The sequence below is a fragment of the Lissotriton vulgaris genome, chromosome 4_1 (assembly GCF_964263255.1).
Source record: "Lissotriton vulgaris chromosome 4_1, aLisVul1.2, whole genome shotgun sequence".
Lineage (NCBI taxonomy): Eukaryota > Metazoa > Chordata > Amphibia > Caudata > Salamandridae > Lissotriton > Lissotriton vulgaris.
The window spans coordinates 20,882,461-20,903,681 of NC_141691.1; the positions used below are offsets into that span (position 1 = coordinate 20,882,461).

Consider the following 21,221-nt stretch of genomic DNA (forward strand, 5'->3'; position numbering starts at 1 on the left):
ATTTCAGGCCCTTTATCGTTTTTTTAACTATAGGGACCGTGAAGTCAAGTTTTATATCGGCTACCAGACCGCTCCAATCTGTGTGCCGATGCTCTTCCCGGTAACTCCCAGGTTTATATAAATCCTGTAGGTATTTCTCCCAGGCTGCTTCCTCCACAACGCAGTTCATTCCAGCCGGCTGATGATCTGCTGCTGAATGAACTAGTTTCCAGAACTGGCGTAAGTTCTTTGACTCGATGGCCTCTAATAACTTTTGCCAACAACTTTCTTTAAATTCCCTTTTTGTCTTCCTAATTAACATGTTATATTCTCTTTTTAGGGATAATAATGTATTTCCACTTCCCTGCCCACCTTTTAACAGTTTATGGCGTACCATTCTCCTCAATTCTCTTTTCTTTTCTCGACATTCCCTTGTAAACCAACCTCCTTGTTTCTCCACCTTTAAACTGTTTCCTTTAGGATTTTTTTTGCCGGATCTCAATCCTTCGCTGAGGATTTGGACTATCCCCTCAATTTTCCCTACGTACCAGTCCAGGCCCTGGCCGTTTACTGCATCCAGATCTAAGTTCTGTTGTAGTTGCACTAATTTGGCCATATATTCTTCCGTTAACCTGGTTGTACGTCGCTTAGGGTAATCCATCCTTTGTTCCATAACTTGGGTACAAGGTTCTAATTGTACATTTGGAAACTCCAGGACTACAATATTATGGTCACTTCCTTCTCTGTTCAGGATCATAAACCCTGTTATTAGTTGGAAACTCCAAGGGGACACAAATACATAATCAATTGGACAATTTTGAGTGCCCACTTTAAACGTTTTTTTTGCTGGACAGTCTAAGGGGAATCTTCCATTTAGACAGAAAAGATTTTTTGTTCCCAAAAAGTTTCCCAACTGGGTATCCTTAGCACTTGTTATACAATCTGGAAAAATAGCTTGAGGTATCTCGTAGGCCTCTAGTAATTCTTGAAACCAGCAGTCTACATTTTTGGGATGCATTTTATGATTAAAATCTCCTATTAACATGATCACATCCATACCATACTTTTCACAGATCGTATCTATATCTTCTTTAAATAACCCCATTTCCCCAGCATATTCCTCTACAGTATCCCATTGCATATAAACATTTATTAGCAATATCATATTCTTTTTCATACATCCTGATAACGTTATTCTACAGACCAGTAGCCATTTACATTTTACAGTAATTTCTGTTACCTTTCTCACAATTTTGGTTGACACCAAGGTCATTATTCCCCCAGCTGGACGGCCAAATCTCTGTTTCTTAGCCGATCGATTTAGCTGGACGAAGCCATTGATTGTCGGGATTCTGCCACATAGCCAGGTCTCCTGGATACATATAATCTCTGTGTTTTCACCTAATGCCTTTATATTTTTTTGTTTGACTTCATCTCCTAGGCCGTTTATGTTCCAGGAGGCCAGTCTTATGCTATGTGGCATATCCTCTACCTATTCCATATCTTCTAGCCATCCTTCCTCCCCCTGCCCTTCAAAAGCTCTGGATGAGGGACCCGCCTGGGCCGTAACCCTGCTCCAATTTCCCCACCAATTTTCTAAGTTTGAGTTATTTGCTACTATTTGTATATTACCCAGGGAGGTTTCATCATCTTCTTCTGGGTCCCTCATCCTTACCTGCCTCTTTCCCAACCCTGCGTGGCATCTTAGGAAGTTATTTCCTTGCCATCCAATTCCTTCTATTTCTCCCAGTACCTCCTCTTCGGTTAGTAGTCGAATTCCCTCATTCTGTAGGTCATTTGCTGCTTTCTTAATCATATTTTTTACCAGTTTTGAATACAGCATAATTTTAGTGACCTCTTTCCCTTCTTTTGTTTGGCTAAAGCTCACTTGTCTGAGGTCATTTGATCCTATAGCTTTCAGATTATGGCATTTGGCAAAGCCCTGCAGAAGTTGTGACCTATTAAGGGGCAATCTTTTTTCTAATTTCTTACCCCCTTTCCTTAAAGGTATTGGTTCTAGGTATAGCCTCATATCCTCACTCCCCTCTTTCATTATCCTGTTTGGAATCAGAGATTCTGTTCTATTTGCCTTGTATGTTTGAATATTAGGCCTGATGGCTCGCACCTCCCGGGTGACCCATGTCTGCAGATTCCCTCCTAACTGTCTCCCGGCCTCTTTGGTCTGTGTTGTAATTTTCTTATTAGCTTGTTTCATCTGAGGTGCTGGAATATTAGGAGGGCACACATTTTTTTCCTGTTTTTTTAGGGTTCTCTTCTTTATTGTACTCGTACCGGGTTTGGGTCCCTTTACTTTATTCCCCTTTTCACCAACTTCCTTTTCCACCCTTAACCGTTTCTCTGGAATTTCCCTCCCATTCCCTAGTGATCTCCTACCTGCCCCTCCTACTCCTGTTATTTTCCCACGTCTAGCCATCTCCCCTCTTCTTATTATCCTCATTGGCCACTTTGAGATATATACCTCGTGTCTTTCTTTAATTTGCTCAACAATTTCCACCTGCGCCTCTGCCCGCACTTCAGGCACAGGGTCCGGATCAGGGATCTGCCTTACCATATCTGGCATGTGGGATCTGATTCCCTGTAGCTCCCCCTCTATTTTAGCTAAATACATTTTTTGAGTTTTCAAGATTACATTATTAGACAGAGTCACTTCTAAAAGACCTTGGAGAGTTTTTTGTAGCATTAGCATTAGATCCAACATTGAGGTTGCAGACATAGCAGAGAGATCCCGATTTATCTCTGGAGTTAAATTCAGTTCCCCATATTGGTCTGTACTATCATCACGAAGATCGGGAGAGCTTTTATTTTCGCTTCTTCTTTGATGCAGCTTACCACTCATGGTCATTTCTTTTTCTCTTCCTAAATCCTCCTGAGTGTTCGGGCTAACTTGGATTCTTCTTTCCAAGTCACTACCGAAAAGATCTCGTGGAGATGATGACCGCCTTGGAGACGCTAAACCCCTATTGTCCGATAGTAGCTGTAACGACTGGTTGACCATATTTAGGGAATCGGATATATGTACTTCCAAGGGTAGGGAGGTATACCCGATCTCTTCTCTCTCAAAGTTCTCATTATAAGAGACTGACTCGATGGACATAATTTCTTTATCTTTGACAGGTGTGAATACTTTTTTAAAATGTTTCCCCACAAACTCCTTCATTGAATTTGATGTAGCGCAACCTAAGTTCTTTGTAGCCACTATATTCTTTTTCACACCTTTCCTTCTTGTTTTCACAGGTGTAGACTCTGGGCTCCCCTTGCTCCTCTCCGAGGAGCCCACTTTCTCTACATTTGCGGAGTTTGATCTTGTCCTCAGTTTGTGACCCTCAGTTGTTTTCGTTTTTTTGGGGGCCATCTCTGTATTTGCCGATATGACAAACTCCACCAACTCCTCCTCCTGTGGAAATTACTTGCTCTATTTAAGAAAAGAGGAGCCAGCAGCTGGACAATTGAACCAAGTCCCCAGCTACACACTCCACACTTCCAGTAGCTCAATATGCAGAATTCAGTTTTAATATTTTGAATGCGGGGATTGCAAGGTTGGAAAGTCGTAGTTACCACCGTTTGCTATACAGTCCAGGGGTCCTGAGCTCACGCCCGTTTGTTATACAGTCCCAGCGTACCTGAGCCCAACCAGCTTTTACACTCTCCTTACTTCTTACTTTAACTTCATTTACCTCTGTCTTGTGCCTAGCGTGCGAGGTCTCTGCCTCCGCGCCCTCGCCTCCGTGCCTTCTCCCTTCAATCGCTTCAAATCGCTTTAAATCACTTTCCAGTCGCTGTATGCTTTGTGTTTTTAACAGCACATTGCGTCTCCGCCGGCGCGGCTTGCAGTCCTCGCGTTTTTCGCGGTTTTTACCGCTTGTGCCGCTTCTGCTTCTGAACTCGTCGGTGTGGGTGCAAACGCCGATACAAACACCGGCGCGCCAGATACGCTACGAGAGGGAGGCTCTTTCCGACGCTTCTCCTTCTTCTCCCACAACGTCTGATTGACGATCCCACAGCACGCAAGACGAATGGGCGGACGGGCGTTCAGGCAGGCGGGGCGGGGCGCTCTCACGCAGTGACACTCGACAGAGAGGAGAGTGAATGAATGCTTTCCCAGTGAATAGCATAGCAGATAGCAGAGCCTCAATCTTATTAAAATAAAAATTGAGAGACATCAATGCTCTGACAAAAGATACATTTTTTCATTTCATTTTGATCCTGTGTCACAGTTGAAAATGTCGGTGCAAGTTTAAAAAATCAAAAACAACATAACACTTGTTTTTTTTAAAAAACAGTTCTTTTCAGAACTAACTCATTGTACCAAAAAGAGGTCTATTCACAAGCTGAAGTATCAACACTTTTTTTCAGGCCAATTATGCAAAAAAGCGACGATACTTTGGAATATTATGAAGGAGACGTAATACATTATCGTCAATTTCATCCACAGGACACTGCCGATAAAACGACGATAATAGCCCTCATATTATGATCTATGAATTGCAACCGAAACCTACGTTACTTGTCTTTACATCTAACATTAGATTCGATTGCAATTCATAGAGCATATTATCAACGCCATTATCGTCGCTATATCTGCAGTTTTCTGCCGATAAAAGCGGCGTTAATGTTTTACCTATCCTTGAAAATATTCTACTGCACCTTCTTGAAAACGGCATTAAATTGCCTGCCGTAAGACAACTTTGCATATATTGCGTACAGTAAGTTACTAACATGCAAACTGGGCGTACGTCAAAGCACATGCAAAATGTGGTTGGACGGCAAAACACCCTATCACAAAAAGAGGCGTTGCGAGAAAAAGAGGTGCAATAAACTAGTTTATCGCAGAACTGTTAAAGCCTGCTCTAATGAAACATTCAACATCATTATAAAAGAGTGTACAAAATAAAACTAAATCCACCCCGTCCCCTAATTACAAGACACACATTACTGTGTAAAACCAACGTTTGTTTTTACGCGATAATGTTAAGTACCGCGGCTGTTACAGCATTTACTATCACCTATGTGTTCTATTTGATATTAAAGCACTAACAACGTAAAAAATTCCGCCCATACCGTCGATATTTACAACGTCAAGCAGCGGCAATTTTTATCGCTTAGGGACTTTGCTATTATGAAGGTTTGTCTCCTAAGTCTCTGATTCTCAAACTGTGCAACGCGGCTCCCCTGTGTGCCGTAATGAGGTGCCAGGGGAGCCGCGCACACTCTAGAGTGACTAACCATCCGTAAATTCCATGGACATCCATACCCTGTTATCTGTAATTGTGGCCATCAAAAGCAACTGCTCTGCTCCCCTCTGAGAGGTCTCACTCCCACTGCTGCAGCGGCCTCGCAGTCCTCCAGGAGCACAGGAACAGCCCCTCCCGCCCATTAAAGTTCTGTGTCGGTCTCATTACCACTTAGTAAATGAAAATAGGCACTGAAGAATATTCAAGTATGTAGTACTCCTCCTGCTACAGCGTACAGAAGGGATTGTGTTAGGTATAAAAAAGTGAAACACCCACGCTACAATCATATAGAATACTTCCTTTAAAGAAGCCTGTGAATAAGTTTAAAAGATCAGGTTAACCCTCTTTTACTCTCTCATCATTCTTAAACATAAGTACTATATTGAACAATGCCATGGTTGCTGCTTTTTAATTTTGAGAATCTTGCAATCATTCGCAAAGCCAATAGTCATGGCTTCTTTTTCGTGACAAAAAACGTGCAATATTACATATCTACATAGAATAACAGAAAAAACATAACACTACAAAGGCCAACACTCTACTAAATGCAGATTTTTAACCTATGGGGCAGATTTATGTTAACTGGTTCATCCCCAGAGATGCACCAGTTAATGTGCACCACAGTATGCCACTGCTCCATCACCCATGGTGCGCCACATTTATAATGTGGTGCACCATGGTGCAAAAACAGCACAGATGCGTAACGCATCTGTGCCGGAAAGGTAATACATTGCTAGAGTTGCGTCGCAAGTGTGATGCAGCTCCAGTAAGGCTCAGCAGTGCCCTATATTCACAATGCTGCGTCAAGACCTACGCCTGCTTCAAGCACATGCAGAGTTTTGAAACAGCATGGGCCTGAAAGTGACTGAGTGAAATCTCATGGATTTCACTCAGCCACTTTCAAGATGCGTTCCTGCACAGGAACGCCCCCCCTTCAGAGGAACACTTCCTTATGGTGCAGGGCTTTAGAATGTGACGTATCTCCTAGATGCATAACGTTGTAAATATGGCGCAATATTTGCACCGTCATTGTATCAAATAAAATGACGAAATTGTGGCGCAAAGAGACGCAAGGTCATCATAAATCTTCCCCTATGTGTTTTAAAGTGCCCTCTAAATTACAACCAACACTCTCTTTGAAGAGACCCCCCAGTTTTTTTAACACCTCTTAACTCCACCCATGCTCATGACAGAGCCGCTCCATCACGAGCATCGCCTGAGCTGTCCTCATGACGGAGCGTTTTTGTCATGGCCTTGCCACTGCGCTTGCGCAGCACTGATTTTGCGCCTCCGCGGCGCGTTCTATTGACTGAGAAAACCAACAACATTACCCATTGCTCCATTTACCAATCCTCTTTCTACATGTATATTTCTCCGTAAAATTATCCGACAATTTAAACATACATACAGATTTTTCTCTAAGCCAGCAGTTTTAGATATAGTTTTCTGAAGAGAATCCAATTTTAACTTCAACTTTTCAGACAAAACAATAGTACTACCTTCATGCTCTATTCTATCTTTAGCTTTCAGTTTCTTAATTTCTTGATTTTCTAAATTCAACATTTTCTCATTAAAAACTGAACATTCTTTGAGAGTTGGCATCAAGCATGTCACTGACTTATCTGCTACCTCTTTACTATATATTTTCTTAGGTACATTATCTTCATTAGGAAACAGCTTGGAAAGAAATCGTGTTCGTAGAGTGTCTTTCGCATCTTCAGTTAGTTTTCCAATCCTTATATCTTGAAGAATATTTCCATATTTAGTATCCTTTGCCTGTTGCATATTTTGAATCAGTTCAGTATATTTGAAATGTGACCATATATTAACATTTCCAATACTGCCCAAGCACTTTCTAGTCTCTTCATGCGTAACAGTTTCAAATACAGGTTGTCCTTTCACAGGAGTTAGCTGCAGTAGATCTCCAACAACTATGACATGTTTACCACCAAATAACACATCATACTCTGTCTTAAGTATCTGTTGCATTCTTAAATGCACAAAAGCAAGCATTAAATTGGATACCATGCTTACCTCATCAATAATAAGAAGTTTCATTTTTTTAAGGCCTCTAGAAACTTCAAAACAAGCTTCTCCAGATAGCTTGTGATATTGTAATTTATTTTCATGTTCAACTGGCAGCATCAGTAAACGATGTAAAGTAACACCTTTAATATTATGTGCTGTCAAATCCAGTTGGAGCAGTAACAACACATGACAGTGTTGACTGAGTTGTTTGCTGTAAATATGTAGTAATTCCTTTAATTAAGAAACGTTTACCAGTCCCAGCTTCTCCACTTACATATAGTCGAATAGGTTCAAATGACATACATGAGCAATCTTTTTTCTCATGACGAAAGCCATGCTCAATGTGCTCTGTCACTTCATCATATATCTGTCTTTGCTCATGATTAAATTACTTCTTTAATTCTTCTAAGTTTATTACTTCCTCTTGACCTTGCTGCATTGCTCTTTCCACCTCATCCATGGCAGTGGCTGCTTCATTTTGGATAATTGGTTGTCCCAGTGGATCTTGACTTAATGAAGCTGAACTTTGACTACCTTGTGAACTATCTCTAGCAATCTCCGCTGCAATTGTCGCTTCTTGCTCTATTTCATCATTCAACATTTGGAGATAAGTACTAAAAACAGGACATTCGATACTACTTTTAGATGCGTTGAATGAATCTTTATAACTATCAAAGTCACCAAGTAGTTCCTCTTCTGTACGCCATGGTTTAAAGAGTTGCAAAAGAGCAAAATAGTAAAATTCTCTTTTGTCAGGTGTATCGCAACTCAGTTTTCGATGATTAATCAAGTGTCCTTTTCTTTGTTTTACCAGACATCCTTCATGTCCAAATACAGCGTGTACACCTTCATCATTATTCTCTGTAATATTCCTTTTAAAAGTGTAGTTTTGAAGTATTTCATACAGACAAATGTTTTCAAGTAGAGTACTTCTATTTGGATAGTATGTATCCAACATATTTGTTTTCAGAATGTCTGTACTGTTTGGTTCTTTCTGGGCTAAATATTCAATTTCTCGCACAGGTTTCAGAACACGGTTTCGTGATTCTGCAAGACCCAAACTCACCCAGAGAATAGTCCTTGATTTTGCATAAAGACTTGCTGATGATAACCGATCGCAACATTCATATGCTCCAATTTCTCGATGAGACAACATCTTCAAACTGTACGTATACAATTTCTTGCTTGGGCTCTTTTCATGAGAAATGTCTTCCCACATCTCCTTCAGTTCCGTCTTTTCAGATTTCGTGATGTAAGACGTTACATTTCGAGCTACAGCAATAGAGTTGTCTGCAACATATTCTATGTCCATGTTAGCATTCCACATGGACAAAATGACTGGGTTATAGTCATTTATATATTTGGATTCTTCACCTCTTCTTAAATTGTACGTATTTTTAGGTGACCTTCTTCTGATGTTATGTCGCAAAGATGACATCAAATTGTTGACTCTTCCTTTTGAAAGTACCGGTCGTGCAAATCCAAAACGACATTTGGTGTAGAATTTACTCTTTTATTTGAATTTTCGCCGACAATATTTTCCACAACGATGACTTTGAAAATGTAACACTTTTCCTCTTAAGTCCTTATCAGTTGTACTATTAGGTATGTCACAAGTGGCATACTGTTCAATAAAAGACAGTACAGTCTTGACATTCATCAGGGACTGGATGAACCACAACCACCTTAAGCTGAACCCGGATAAAACCGAGCTGGTTCTCACTGGTGGTTCGTCCAGTCCCTGGAACTCTCTCTTCTGGCCCCCCCCTCTTGGCTCTGCACCGACCCCCTCCACCACGGTCAAAACACTTGGTGTTAAAATAAACAGCCAACTCACCCTCCACTCACAAATCAGTTCCGTGGTGTCCTCCTGCTTCCTCTCTCTCCGCACTATCCGCACTGTCTCCCGCTTCTTTTCCCCCCAGGCACTTAAGATCATCATGGCCACACTTGTGATGTCGAAACTGGACTACGCAAACGCTCTTTACCACGGTATCCCCGCGTACAGTTTGCGTAGACTCCAGATTATCCAGAACCAAGCAGCCCGGCTGGTGTACGGCCTCCCCCGTTATCACCACTCCACCCCTCTTCTCAGGGAGCTTCACTGGCTCCCTATAAAGGATCGGGCCCTCTTCAAGATCGGCTGCATGGTCTTCCAGGCCCGCCAGGGCACTGCCCCCGCCTTCATCTCCTCATTAATCAAGTCTTATGTACCTGCGAGAGAACTCCGGTCTTCCTCCAAGTCCCTCCTCCAGATCCCTCGCTTCACTCGCAAAAAGTGGGGCGGGGCCAATTTCTCCACCCTGGCTCCAACCTTCTGGAACTCACTTCCTGACCACCTACGCTCTGCCACTCAGTGTCTCCCCTTTCGCAGAGATCTGAAAACGTTCCTCTTCAGCCAGGCCTTCCCCACTTAAACTCCCTCAATATCCCCTTCATCTCACCCTGGTCTTCTCCCCCTCAGTTGCTGATCCCCCCAGCGCCAAGAAACCGCAAGGTGTACGCTGCGCTCTAGAAATATTTTAAATTAGAATTAAATTAGTCTCATCCGAGTCTGTTCCAAATTTAGGAGCATCCTGGAAAGGGGCGACCAACTCGGTCCCCCCGAACGTATGGCCGAGTGCCTCGATCCCCCCGGGAAGCCATTTTTGGGCAGGAGGCGCGCCTCAGCTGGTATGCCCGAAGCGGCGTAGCTGGGGCGCGCTCGTTCCCGCCCTAGAGTGGGCTGGCCTAGACACCGACGCAGCCAGCCACGCCCTCGGGGCAGGCAGGGGCGGGTATACGCCCGCCCTGAAGACGGATAAAAAGGGACGCAAGACCAGAAGACATCCTCTTGTTCTTGTGCTCTGAAGCTGCACCTCCTCGCTGCACGTGAGCTCGGGACAGAACGAAGAGCCAATTTTGAGCGTTTTAATTCCTCTTTTTGTCTTCTAGATACTTCGTCTGAAAAGATGCCCAGGAAAGGCGTGAAGAGAATGTCGACTGACCAGTTGGTTCGGGCCCTCATGAAGGACATGTCCGAAATTAAGAAACGGTTGGCGGAGCGAGACGGTGAGGAGGGATCGGGGCGTCCACCGCCCGGAGGGAAGCCAAAGAGGCCGAGAAGGGGGCCGGTCGGGGGAGACGTCCCGGTTCCCTGTTCCCCGCTCGAGGCGCCAGCCCCGGTACCGGCCCCGGTACCGAAGGAGGGGAATCCGATCCCTGTAGTAGTCACCCCGACATCCACTGAAGATATGCCTCCCGAGTTGGCGGCACAGTTAGCGGCGTGGTTGGGGGACAGTAGCGAGGGCGCCACGGCTGCTGAAGCGCAAGCACTCATTAAACAGTTGCGCGAGAAACGTGATACAGCCAAGGTGCCCGCGTCGGATGCGGTGATAGACAAGCCACGAGTGGCGGAGGCAGCGTCCGGTGCAGGTAAGCGGCCATTGCCGATCGCAAGGGATGAGTCAACACCCTCTCGTAGAGAGAAGTTGGGGCAACATGTTCCTTTGGCAATAAAGGAAAAGATTTGGGCGGGGGAATACGTAAACATTTTCTCCTTGCTCGTTGATCATTATGAGGTGGAAACTGTTAAGGGCCAAAAGGATCTGATGCACCCAAGTGTTTGGCGCGCAAAAATGGCCGCCTTTAAAGTGAATGAGAATATTGGCAACTGGGGTAATGCTTGGGGAATTTTTACGTCAATTTTGGGGGAACGTAGACCTGAATTGCTCCCTGAATTCCCAGTATATCAGTCACGAATTATGGGGTACTCGACATCGCACCAAGGTAACCAATGGTTCTGTTATGACAACCTTTTCAGGAAAGCGATGGAGCATAACAAAAGTTTAACCTGGGACTGTTACGATTCTTTGACATGGAATAAAATGAAAGAGTCGGGGATGTTGAAAGTGCCGTTGGTGGGGTGTACTGTTGGTGAATCCTCCCGCCAAAATGGGGGGACGCCCTTTCGGTCGGGTACGGGTACAGACGATTACCCGAGACCCGCCGGCAATACAGGGAAGAGGGGTTTCTGTTTCAATTTCAACAGAAGTAAATGTACTAGGCCCCCGGGATCTTGTAAATTCAAACACGAATGTAGTGGTTGTGGGGCACCCCATCCTGAGTCCTCGTGCAGAGCCAAATCAGGTGAAAATGGGGGTAGAGGGGGCGCCAAACAGGTCTAATATAGTCCGAGGGGCGCCTTTACCAACCCCGATTGATACCCTGGCGATGATTCCTTGGCTCAGCGAATACCCAGATCGTGCTTCAGCTGGGGTGCTACGAAACGGTTTTTCATATGGTTTCCGCATCCCGGTGGGGAACTTTCAGGGTGTTGGGACGTGCAGAAACCAACTTTCCGTCTTGCAGCATACGACTGTAGTACAGGATAAGATCCGGAAAGAGGTTACCCGAGGTCGGGTTGCCGGCCCGTTTAGTGTTCCCCCGGTACAGAATTTTGTTTGTTCTCCTTTGGGGGTGGTTCCCAAGAAGGACCCAGGTGAGTTTCGATTGATTCACAATTTATCGGCGCCTCATGGCCTTTCTGTAAACGACGCAATTGATCCAGAGATATGTTCGGTGCGGTACGCATCATTCGATGAGGCCGTAGCCATTTTGAATCGCCTGGGGCCCGGGACGCTGATGGCGAAATCAGATATCGAGTCAGCGTTCCGTTTGCTCCCGGTATACCCGGAAGACCAACGTCTTTTGGGATTCATGTTTCAAGGTTCGTATTACATGGATAGGTGTATGCCGATGGGGTACTCTATATCTTGTGCATATTTCGAGAAATTCAGTAGTTTTCTACAATGGGTTTACACGAAGAAAACGGGTTTTCGGAATGTGATGCATTACCTCGATGACTTTCTGTTCCTTGGGGCCGCTGGGGATGATGAATGTGCCCGGGCCTTGACTGAATTTTGTGTTTTAATGAATCAATTTGGCGTGCCATTGGCACCAGGTAAAACGGTGGGTCCCACGACTTGCCTCGAGTTTCTCGGGATCGAGTTGGATTCTAGTGAGGGTTGTTTTCGTTTACCGGCTGCCAAAGTGTCGAAATTCAGGGCAGCCCTGCAATTGTGTATTACTGCATCTAAAGTTACGCTGCATCAATTGCAGCAATTGGTGGGGAAGTTGAATTTTGCCCTAAGGGTGATCCCGATGGCCCGCCCCTTCTCCCGTTCAATTGCCCAGGCGATGGTTGGCCTAAGAGAGGGTCATCATCGCACGAGATTATCGGCCGAGGTCCGCCAAGACATGCGTATTTGGTTAGCATTTTTGGCGGATTTCAATGGTCGAGTCGTCTGGAACAAACCGGCCTTGTCCTCTGAAGAGCTTGGTCTATGGACAGATTCAGCGGGAAGTACGGGTTTCGGCGCCATCTTCGGCACAAAATGGTCGGCGCAAAGGTGGCCAACATGGTGGCATGAAGAGGGGCTGACGAGCAATATTGCTTTCCTTGAACTGTTTCCCATTTTGGTGGCCCTCAGAACGTGGCCCGATGGATTCAAAAATCACTCTGTCATATTTTGGTCTGACAATATGACCGTTGTAGAATGCATCAATAGTCAGGCAGCACGTTGCAAAATGATTTTAAGGCTGCTTAAAGAAATTGTCTTACTGTGTATGCAACTGAACGTGGTATTCAGAGCAAAACATGTCCCAGGGGTGATGAATCAGGCTGCTGATGCACTGTCTCGTTTTCAAATGCAGGCTTTCTTGGGTTTCCTTCCCTCAGCGGACCCAGAGCCAGCACCCTTTCCCGAAGCTCTCTGGTCTCTCGGTGCCCCGAACTTCGTTACCTTGTGGGAGAGAGTCTAGCACCAAGGACGAGGAAGGCATACGAAGGGGCGTTTTGGGCTTATTTAGCCTTTTTGGGGACTGAGAGAGGGGGGCTTTGGGGGCATGAGGATTGGGTAGTACATTTTCTGATGTCCTTGCGTAAGGCTGGGAAGTCGGTGGCTACAGCCCAGAGGCATCGTGCTGCCATTTCCTTTGTTGCCAGGGCGCATAATATCCAGGACCCGACAGCGTCTTTTGTGGTACAGAAAGCGCTGCGTGGGTGGCAACGCCTTGAGGGTCGCAAAGTAGATGAAAGGCGCCCGATAGGTCTGGATAGGTTGTCCCAGTTGCTGGCCACACTCCCCGCCACATGCTCGTCTCAGTTCGAGGCCTGTTTGTTCCGAGCTGCTTTTACGCTTGCATTTCACGGGGCAATGAGGATAAGTGAGCTAGTAGCAAGGAACAAGCGGGATGTGGTGGGGGGTTTGTGCCGGGAACACGTTCAGATCAGGGGTGAGACGATGACTGTATCCTTTGTCAAGTCAAAAACCGATCAAGGTGGGGTGGGTGACTGCATAGTCATTCGCAGGATTTCAGGGTCTCCCATGTGTCCGGTGAAGTGTTTAGAAGATTACCTAGCACAAAGGGTGGCATCATGGGGGGGGACATTGTTGAGACACGCGGACGCCACCCCACTGACGAAGTTTCAGTTTCAGCGGGTGCTCGCGATGTCAATTACCGCAGCGGGCTTGGACCCGGGTGAGTTTGGGACCCATTCCTTTCGGATAGGGGCTGCCACTGAAGCTACAGCCAGGGGTCTTAATGTAGAACAAGTAAAACGAGTGGGGCGTTGGTCCTCCAATTGTTATAAGAGGTATGTGCGGTTGCACATGTTGTGAAGCTGTAATAATGTACTCACGCTTCTTGTCTTTTGTTTGGTTTTCAGTTACGCAAGCCTTCGAGGCGGGGCGGACTATGCAGTCGACCCAACACCAGGCCAGCGGTCAGACATCACCGGCTGTGAGAAAGGAGGTGTGGGTCGTGGGCCACTCATACGTGAGGCGTGCCGCTGACATATTCGAAGCAGGTGACATGATTCACGTAGCTGGGGAATACGGGTACAGAATGTCCTTCTACGGAAGGGGCGGTCTCTGTATTGACCAGTTTCAGGCATTTTTTGAGGGTTTGTTAGGGCGGACGAGGTCACCGCCGTCTATAGTCATAGTACATTTAGGGGGCAATGATTTGGTCACCACCGGTAGACGACTTCTCCTGGAGGCAATGCTTTCCACTGTAAGTTGGTTGGCGAGGAAAGTTCCGGGGTGCATAATTGCGTGGTCTCATATGATCCCACGAAAAGTGTGGCGGGGGGCTGTTTCGATCCCTGCTTTGAACCATTCTGTTAGAAAACTTAATAACAAAGTGAGTAGGTTGTTTCGTTCCGGGACATTGCATTCTATCTCGCACGGTTGTATTAATGATGACAGTATGTATCTAGGGGATGGTGTGCATTTGTCTCGGGTGGGAAATGAGTTACTCATAGGGGACTTCCTAGCATGGTTAAAAACGTTGGAACATGACCTTTAGCTAGGAGTTTTGTGGGGGGCCCGGATAGCCGGTCAACTATCCGGGCCTGTGGCGGTAAGGTCATGATCGGTGAGCACTAATTAGTAGATCCCTATGAGTGGGCGTCACCCAACACGGATGGGAGCGCTCGGGAGAGGTGGCCATTGGCCCCTCAATGGGGAGGCGGTCCCTTCTAAGGATGGGTCGCCGGAAGTAAAGGAAAGGCGGTCAAGGCCCCTTCCTTTGTAGGAGGGGTTACAGCCCCCTCCTGGGGAATTTCCCGGGGCCAGTGACATCTGCGACGGCAGATGCGGTAAGTAGTGTGGGGTTGGGATAAGGTCTACGGTACCTTCTAGATACCTCACACGAGTATTCGAACGACCTTTAACTGGCGTCGAGTCTTTAGGTGCCCCCGTCAAGTCAAGGGAAATTGGTAATAGTTGCACTTGAGGTACGCCTCCGTGCTGTCGCCCAGCCCAAGTGGGAGGGGTAAGTCTGGTTAGGGATCTTGACACCGGTTATGATCTTGCCGTTGGCCCTTAAACGTTAGGTGTACAATTTCAATATGTCAAGAAATGTTTTGTAGGATGCTAGTTCGGCTAGGAGAACCTCTGTATTAGAGAATCTGTTAAGGTTAGCCAAACATCGTAATATGGTAATGAAATTGTACATAACTTGAAACGTTTAATGTTTTAATTTTGTTTTAATAAATACGGCCGGGATGGTCACTCCATCCCACTTCCAAAAACTTCAAGAACTGTTTCCGGTTTCCCTCCTTTTGGGGATTGATTGTGTTGAGAGGGGGTGGCGGGTATCTCGGCCATATTGATCCATAACAGCATATGAATATGAGGAGCACCTCTTGCTTCATATTCTTTTCTCCAAAAGAAATCCAGTACTTCACCAAGAGGCGGATTTTTCTAGTTTGTAATAAAAGACATCATAGCTTCAAATCTATGATTAAAATATCTGCAAACATTAACCGGATCTAATGAACACAGTTCTCCAGGTGTCTTGTAGTTTATATTTTCTATGTTTGCATTCGCCTCCCGAAGAAATTCAAGTAAATCTTCCCAAGCATACTCTGCACAGCTTAGAGTTAAAAACCATGTTGGTGCTCCTAAGTTTCTAAGCATGCACTTCAAATCTCCATTACGATGGTACCAATGCTCATTAGTACCACGCTGACAAGCCATTAAATTAATTAGGTGTGAATCCAAAACACTATCTTTCTGTTGCACTTTATCCATCAATTCCTTTGCTGAAATATTTTGCAGATGAACTCCACTTTTCAAGATATGGTTTACTGCATAAGACAGACCAGATAAATCACTCTCAAACAGAAGATGAAACAAATATGGAATGCATTGCCGTAACCTCGGATCTTCTGCATATAATCTTGTTGTCCGTTACTCAGATGCAGGAATCTGCATAGGTCGATCATCATATCGTGTACCTTCACCTGTAGGAAATAACTGTGGGAAACAACGACCTTCCAAACTTTCTTCCCATACACTAATAGGATTTGAAATAATTCAATAGCATTCCCTATTGCTTCTTTGGAATGCAGTGGATGAACACTGTAATGCTCATAAATGTCTTCACTTCTAGATAAGTCAACTTTTTCAATTTGTCCAATAGACAAATCAGTGTCCTCTTCTTCACTTACATCTTCTTGTTCTACGTATACATCTTTATAGTACCTATTGTTTTGGACTAAATACAACATTGCCTTTTTGACTTTTCTAACATCCACTAAATCTTGCCAGATTTTCTTACTCTTTGTAGGTACACCATTAACTAGAATAACTAGAGGTTCCTCTTCTACATTTTCAACACCAATTGTTTCCATATGTTTTTTAAATCAAGTGGCAAATATACAACTCTACCCTTTAATCCTCTTTGTAAATCTGAAGGATTTAATTTGCCAGTCTTAGGCTCCATACGAACAATAGCCTGAAAAGGATGTACACATTGAATCAGAATAGTCTCATAAGTATTTAAATCCGTCAGTTCCGATGGAATATTTATCAACTCAAGATTATTATGGACAGCTCCAGCAGGCATTCTATTTTCATTTAATTCATTATAATAATGTTTACAAATACGTTGCTCAAAACCCAAATAGTTTTCCACCAACAAATACGTTGCAAAATCTTTCCATTGACTATGACTTTCATCTTCACTTTTTAAATATGAATCAACTAACCTAGTTTGACTTTTGTAATGAATGCGTCGACAACAGACACAAGAAAAATGTGGTTTCTCACCTGCAATAACCTTAAAATTTGTTATTTCCTGTTCAAAATTTTCAATATTAACATTTACAACATTTTCTAACACATTTTCTTCTATAATTATATCAGTTTCTGCATTATCTTCCTCTGGACCAAAATAACTTACCTCAATTTCTGCACAAATCTTCTTAACATCTAATTCACATCCATGCAAAAGAGCACTATTTAACTGTTTAAGTTTAAGTGCTGGACTTTTGCATAATACAACTTTCTCACTAATTTTCTCATTTTGGTATGATGCATTGCTAACATCCTGAAGTGATGAAACACACTCTGGCATATTTTTTTAGAAAGACAAGCCAGAGAATGACCTTGCAGACCTATTTTTTCTCGCACTCTGCAATGATCTAATTCTTGCAACATTCATTTTTTTTTTAAGACTTTCTTTAGTGTACTTACGTAAGAAATTGCGAAAGAAATCAATTGAATCCTGTCGTACACTACAAATGCTAATACAATTCCAACTGTAAACAGGAATATTAGGACGTCCCTCTAAAGCTTCTCCAGCCATCACCTCTTCTGCATTTCTAACCATATGGCTGAGATACCCGCCACCCCCTCTCAACACAATCCCCAAGAATGGGAATACGGAAACATTTCTGAACTTTTGGAAGGCTGGAGGGAGTTACCCTCCCGGCCGTATTTATTAAAATATGAAACAAAATTAAAACATTAAAATAACAGTTTCATATCATGTACAATTTCATTTCCACATTACGATGTTTTGGCTGACCTTAACACATTTCTAATACAAAGGTTCTCCTAGCCGATACTAACGTTAAGGGCCAATGGCAAGGTCGTAACCGGTGTCAGATCCCTAAACCAGAACTCCGGCCTCACTTGTGAGGGGCGGCCGCACAGAGGGCTGCACCTCATGTGCACATACCAATTTCCCTTTTCTTGACGGGGGCCCCAATTAACTCGACGCCATCTTATTGGTCGTCCGAGGACTCGTGTGAGGTGTCTAGAAGGTAGCGTAGACCCCCCTCCCCACCCCACACAACTTACCACATCTGCCATCGCAGATGTCCTGGCCCCGGGAAATTCCCAGGAGGGGCCCGTAGCCCCTCCTATCCAGGGAGGGGCCTTGACCGCCTTCCCTTTCCTTTCGGCGTCCCCTCCTTAGAAGGGACCGCCTCCCCATTGAGGGGCCAATGGCCACCTCCCCCCGGGCACTCCCATCCGTAATGGGTGACGCCCCCCCCATAGGGATCTTCCAATTACTGCTCACCGATCATGACCTTACCGCCACAGGCCGGATAGTTGACCGGCTATCCGGACCCCCCACAAAAACTCCTACCTAAAGGTCATGCTGTAAACTCATTAGCCATGCTACGAGGTCTCCTATGAGTAAAGAATTCCCCACCCGGGACAAATGTACCCCATCCTCTAGATACATACTGTCTCCCCTAATACAACCATGAGGAATCGAATGCAATGAACTTGAACGGAACAGTCTACCCAATTTGTTATTTACCTTCTTCACTGAATGATTTATAGCAGACACAGAATTCGCCCCCCGCCACACCTTTCGTGGAATCATATGGGACCATGCAATCGTGCACCCTGGAACTCTTCTCGCCAACCAACTTACTGTGGATAGTATCCCCTCAAGAAGTAGTCGTCTACCAGTGGTCACCAAGTCATTGCCCCCAAGATGCACTATGATTATAGACGGCGGTGACCTTGTCCGCCCTAACAAACCCTCGAAGAAAGGTTGAAACTGGTCAATACAGAGCCCGCCCCTTCCGTAGAAGGTCACCCTGTACCCGTATTCCCCAGCCATGTGAATCATGTCACCTGCTTTGAATATGTCCGCGGCATGCCTCACGTATGAGTGGCCCACGACCCACACCACTTTTTCCTCAGCCGGTGATCTTTGACCGCTGGTTCCCAGGTGTCGGGTCGACTGCACAGTCCGCCCCGCCTCGTAAGCTTGCGAAACTGTAAACCAAACAAAAACAAGAAGCGTGAGTACATGATTACAGCTTCACAACATGTGCAACCGCACATACCTCTTGTAACAATTCGAGGACCAACGCCCCAATTGTTTCACTTTTTCCACACTCAGACCCCTGGCTGTAGCCTCTGTAGCAGCCCCTATCTGGAAGGAGTGGGTCCCAAACTCGCCCGGGTTCAAGCCCGCGGCCGAGATTGTCATTGCAAGCACCCGCTGGAACTGAAACCTCATCAGTGGGGTGGCATCAGTGTGTCTCAACAAGGTCCCCCCCCATGATACCGCCCTCTGCGCCAAATATTCCTCAACGCACACCACGGGGCACACGGGAGATCCGGGAATCCGCTGGAGTACTACACTGTCCCCGATCGCACCCTGATCGGTCTTGGACCTGGCAAACGAGACAATCATCGTGTCCCCCTTAACTAGAACATGCTCTCGGCACAGTCCCCCCCCGTATCCTGCTTGTTTCTTGCCACCAGTTCACTTACCCGCATAGCCCCATGGAATGCTAATGCAAAAGCGGCCCGGAATAACACTGTTTCAGACTGGGATGAACATATCGCAGGGAGTACGGACACTAACAGGGCCAACCTTTCCAGACCTATCGGGTGCCTTTCATCTACTCTGCGACCCTCAAGGCATTGCCACCCACGCAGCGCTTTCTGTACTACGAAAGATGCTGTAGGGTCCTGGATACCATGAGCCCGTGCCATGAAGGAAATGGCGGCCCGATGCCTCTGGGCCGTGGCTACCGACTTGCCTGCCTGATGTAAAGACAGGAAAAATGTTACGACAGACTCTTCCTGGCCCCAAAGCTCCCCCCTAGCAGAACCCAAAAAGGACAAATAGGAACGGAACGCCCCTTCATATGCCTTCCTTGTCCTGGGTGCTAAACTCTCTCCCACAAGGTTTTGTAGTTCGGGGCACCGAGAGACCAGAGAGCTTCGGGAAATGGTGCCGCCACCGGGTCCGCTGTGGGCAGAAAACCCCAGAAGGCCTGCAAACGGAAACGAGAAAGCGCGTCAGCCGCCTGATTCAGCACCCCTGGGACATGTCTCGCCCTAAAGAGCACATTCAATTGCATACAGAGCAAGACAATTTCCTTGAGCAATCTCAGAATCCATTTGCATCGTGCAGCCTGACTATTGATACACTCACCCACGGTCATGTTATCAGACTAGAACACCACAGAGTGATCCCGAAACCCCTCAGGCCATGTTTTCAAGGCCACCAGAATAGGGAACAGTTCAAGAAAAGCAATGTTGCTTGTAAGCCCACACTCGTGCCACCATGACGGCCATGTTTGAGCCGACCAGTGATTACCAAATATGGCGCCAAAGCCTATACTCCCCGCCGAATCTGTCCACAGCCCCAACTCCTCGGAGGACACCGCCGGCTTGTTCCAGACAACCCGACCATTGAAATCCGCCAGAAATGCCAACCAAATGCGCATGTCCTGGCGAACCTCAGCCGAGAGCCTCGTGCGGTGGTGCCCCTCTTTAAGACCGACCATGGCTTGTGCAATCGAGCGGGAAAAAGGCCGGGCCATTGGCATTACTCTAAGGGCAAAATTCAACTGACCCACCGTCTGCTGCAATTGATGCAAATTCACCTTAGTCTCCCTCATACATGTTTCAAGCGAGGCCCTGAATTTGCTCACCTTTTCTTTGGGCAACCGGAAGCAACCCTCTTCGGAATCGAGCTCAATTCCAAGAAACTCGAGCGAAGTTGATGGCCCCACAGTCTTACCTGGCGCCAATGGCACACCAAACTGACTCATCAGACCACAAAATTCTTTCAAAGCCTGTGCACATTCCGTGTCCCCAGCTGCCCCCAAGAACAGAAAATCGTCAAGATAATGCATCACATGCTGAAACCCCGTCATTCTTGTGAATGCCCACTGCAAAAAACAACTGAATTTTTCAAAATAAGCACATGATATGGAGCAACCCATTGGCATACATTTATCCATGTAATAACGTCCCTGAAACGTAAAACTAAGGAGACGCTGATCGTCTGGGTGTACCGGGAGCAACCGGAACGCTGACTCGATGTCTGATTTGGCCATCAGCGCTCCGGGCCCCAGGCGATTCAACATGGCGACGGCATCATCGAAAGATGCGTACCGCACCGAACACACCTCCGGGTCTATCGCATCGTTCACTGAAAGACCTCTCGGGGCTGACAAGTTATGTATCAATCTAAACTCACCCGGGTCCTTCTTAGGAACCACTCCCAAGGGTGAACAGACAAAATTAGCAACTGGTGGCATGTCGAATGGTCCGGCAACCCGACCCCGGGTCACCTCCCTCCCAATCTTTGCTTGTACCACCGCCGTATTCTGTAGGACCGATAGTTGGTTCCTACATTGTGCTT

The 21,221-nt window shown here is 45.8% G+C and overlaps 1 protein-coding gene across 1 annotated transcript in view; it reads left to right on the plus strand.

Moving 5' to 3' along the window:
* Positions 1 to 3,368: 3,368 nt before the first annotated feature.
* The window catches only part of LOC147718251 (uncharacterized), a 108,925-nt gene continuing 91,072 nt past the window's right edge, over positions 3,369 to 21,221 (plus strand). The window contains exon 1 of the mRNA XM_086967174.1: positions 3,369 to 3,483. Within this exon, the coding sequence (XP_086823300.1) occupies positions 3,369 to 3,483 (115 nt within the window). The remainder of the gene's footprint in view (positions 3,484 to 21,221) is intronic.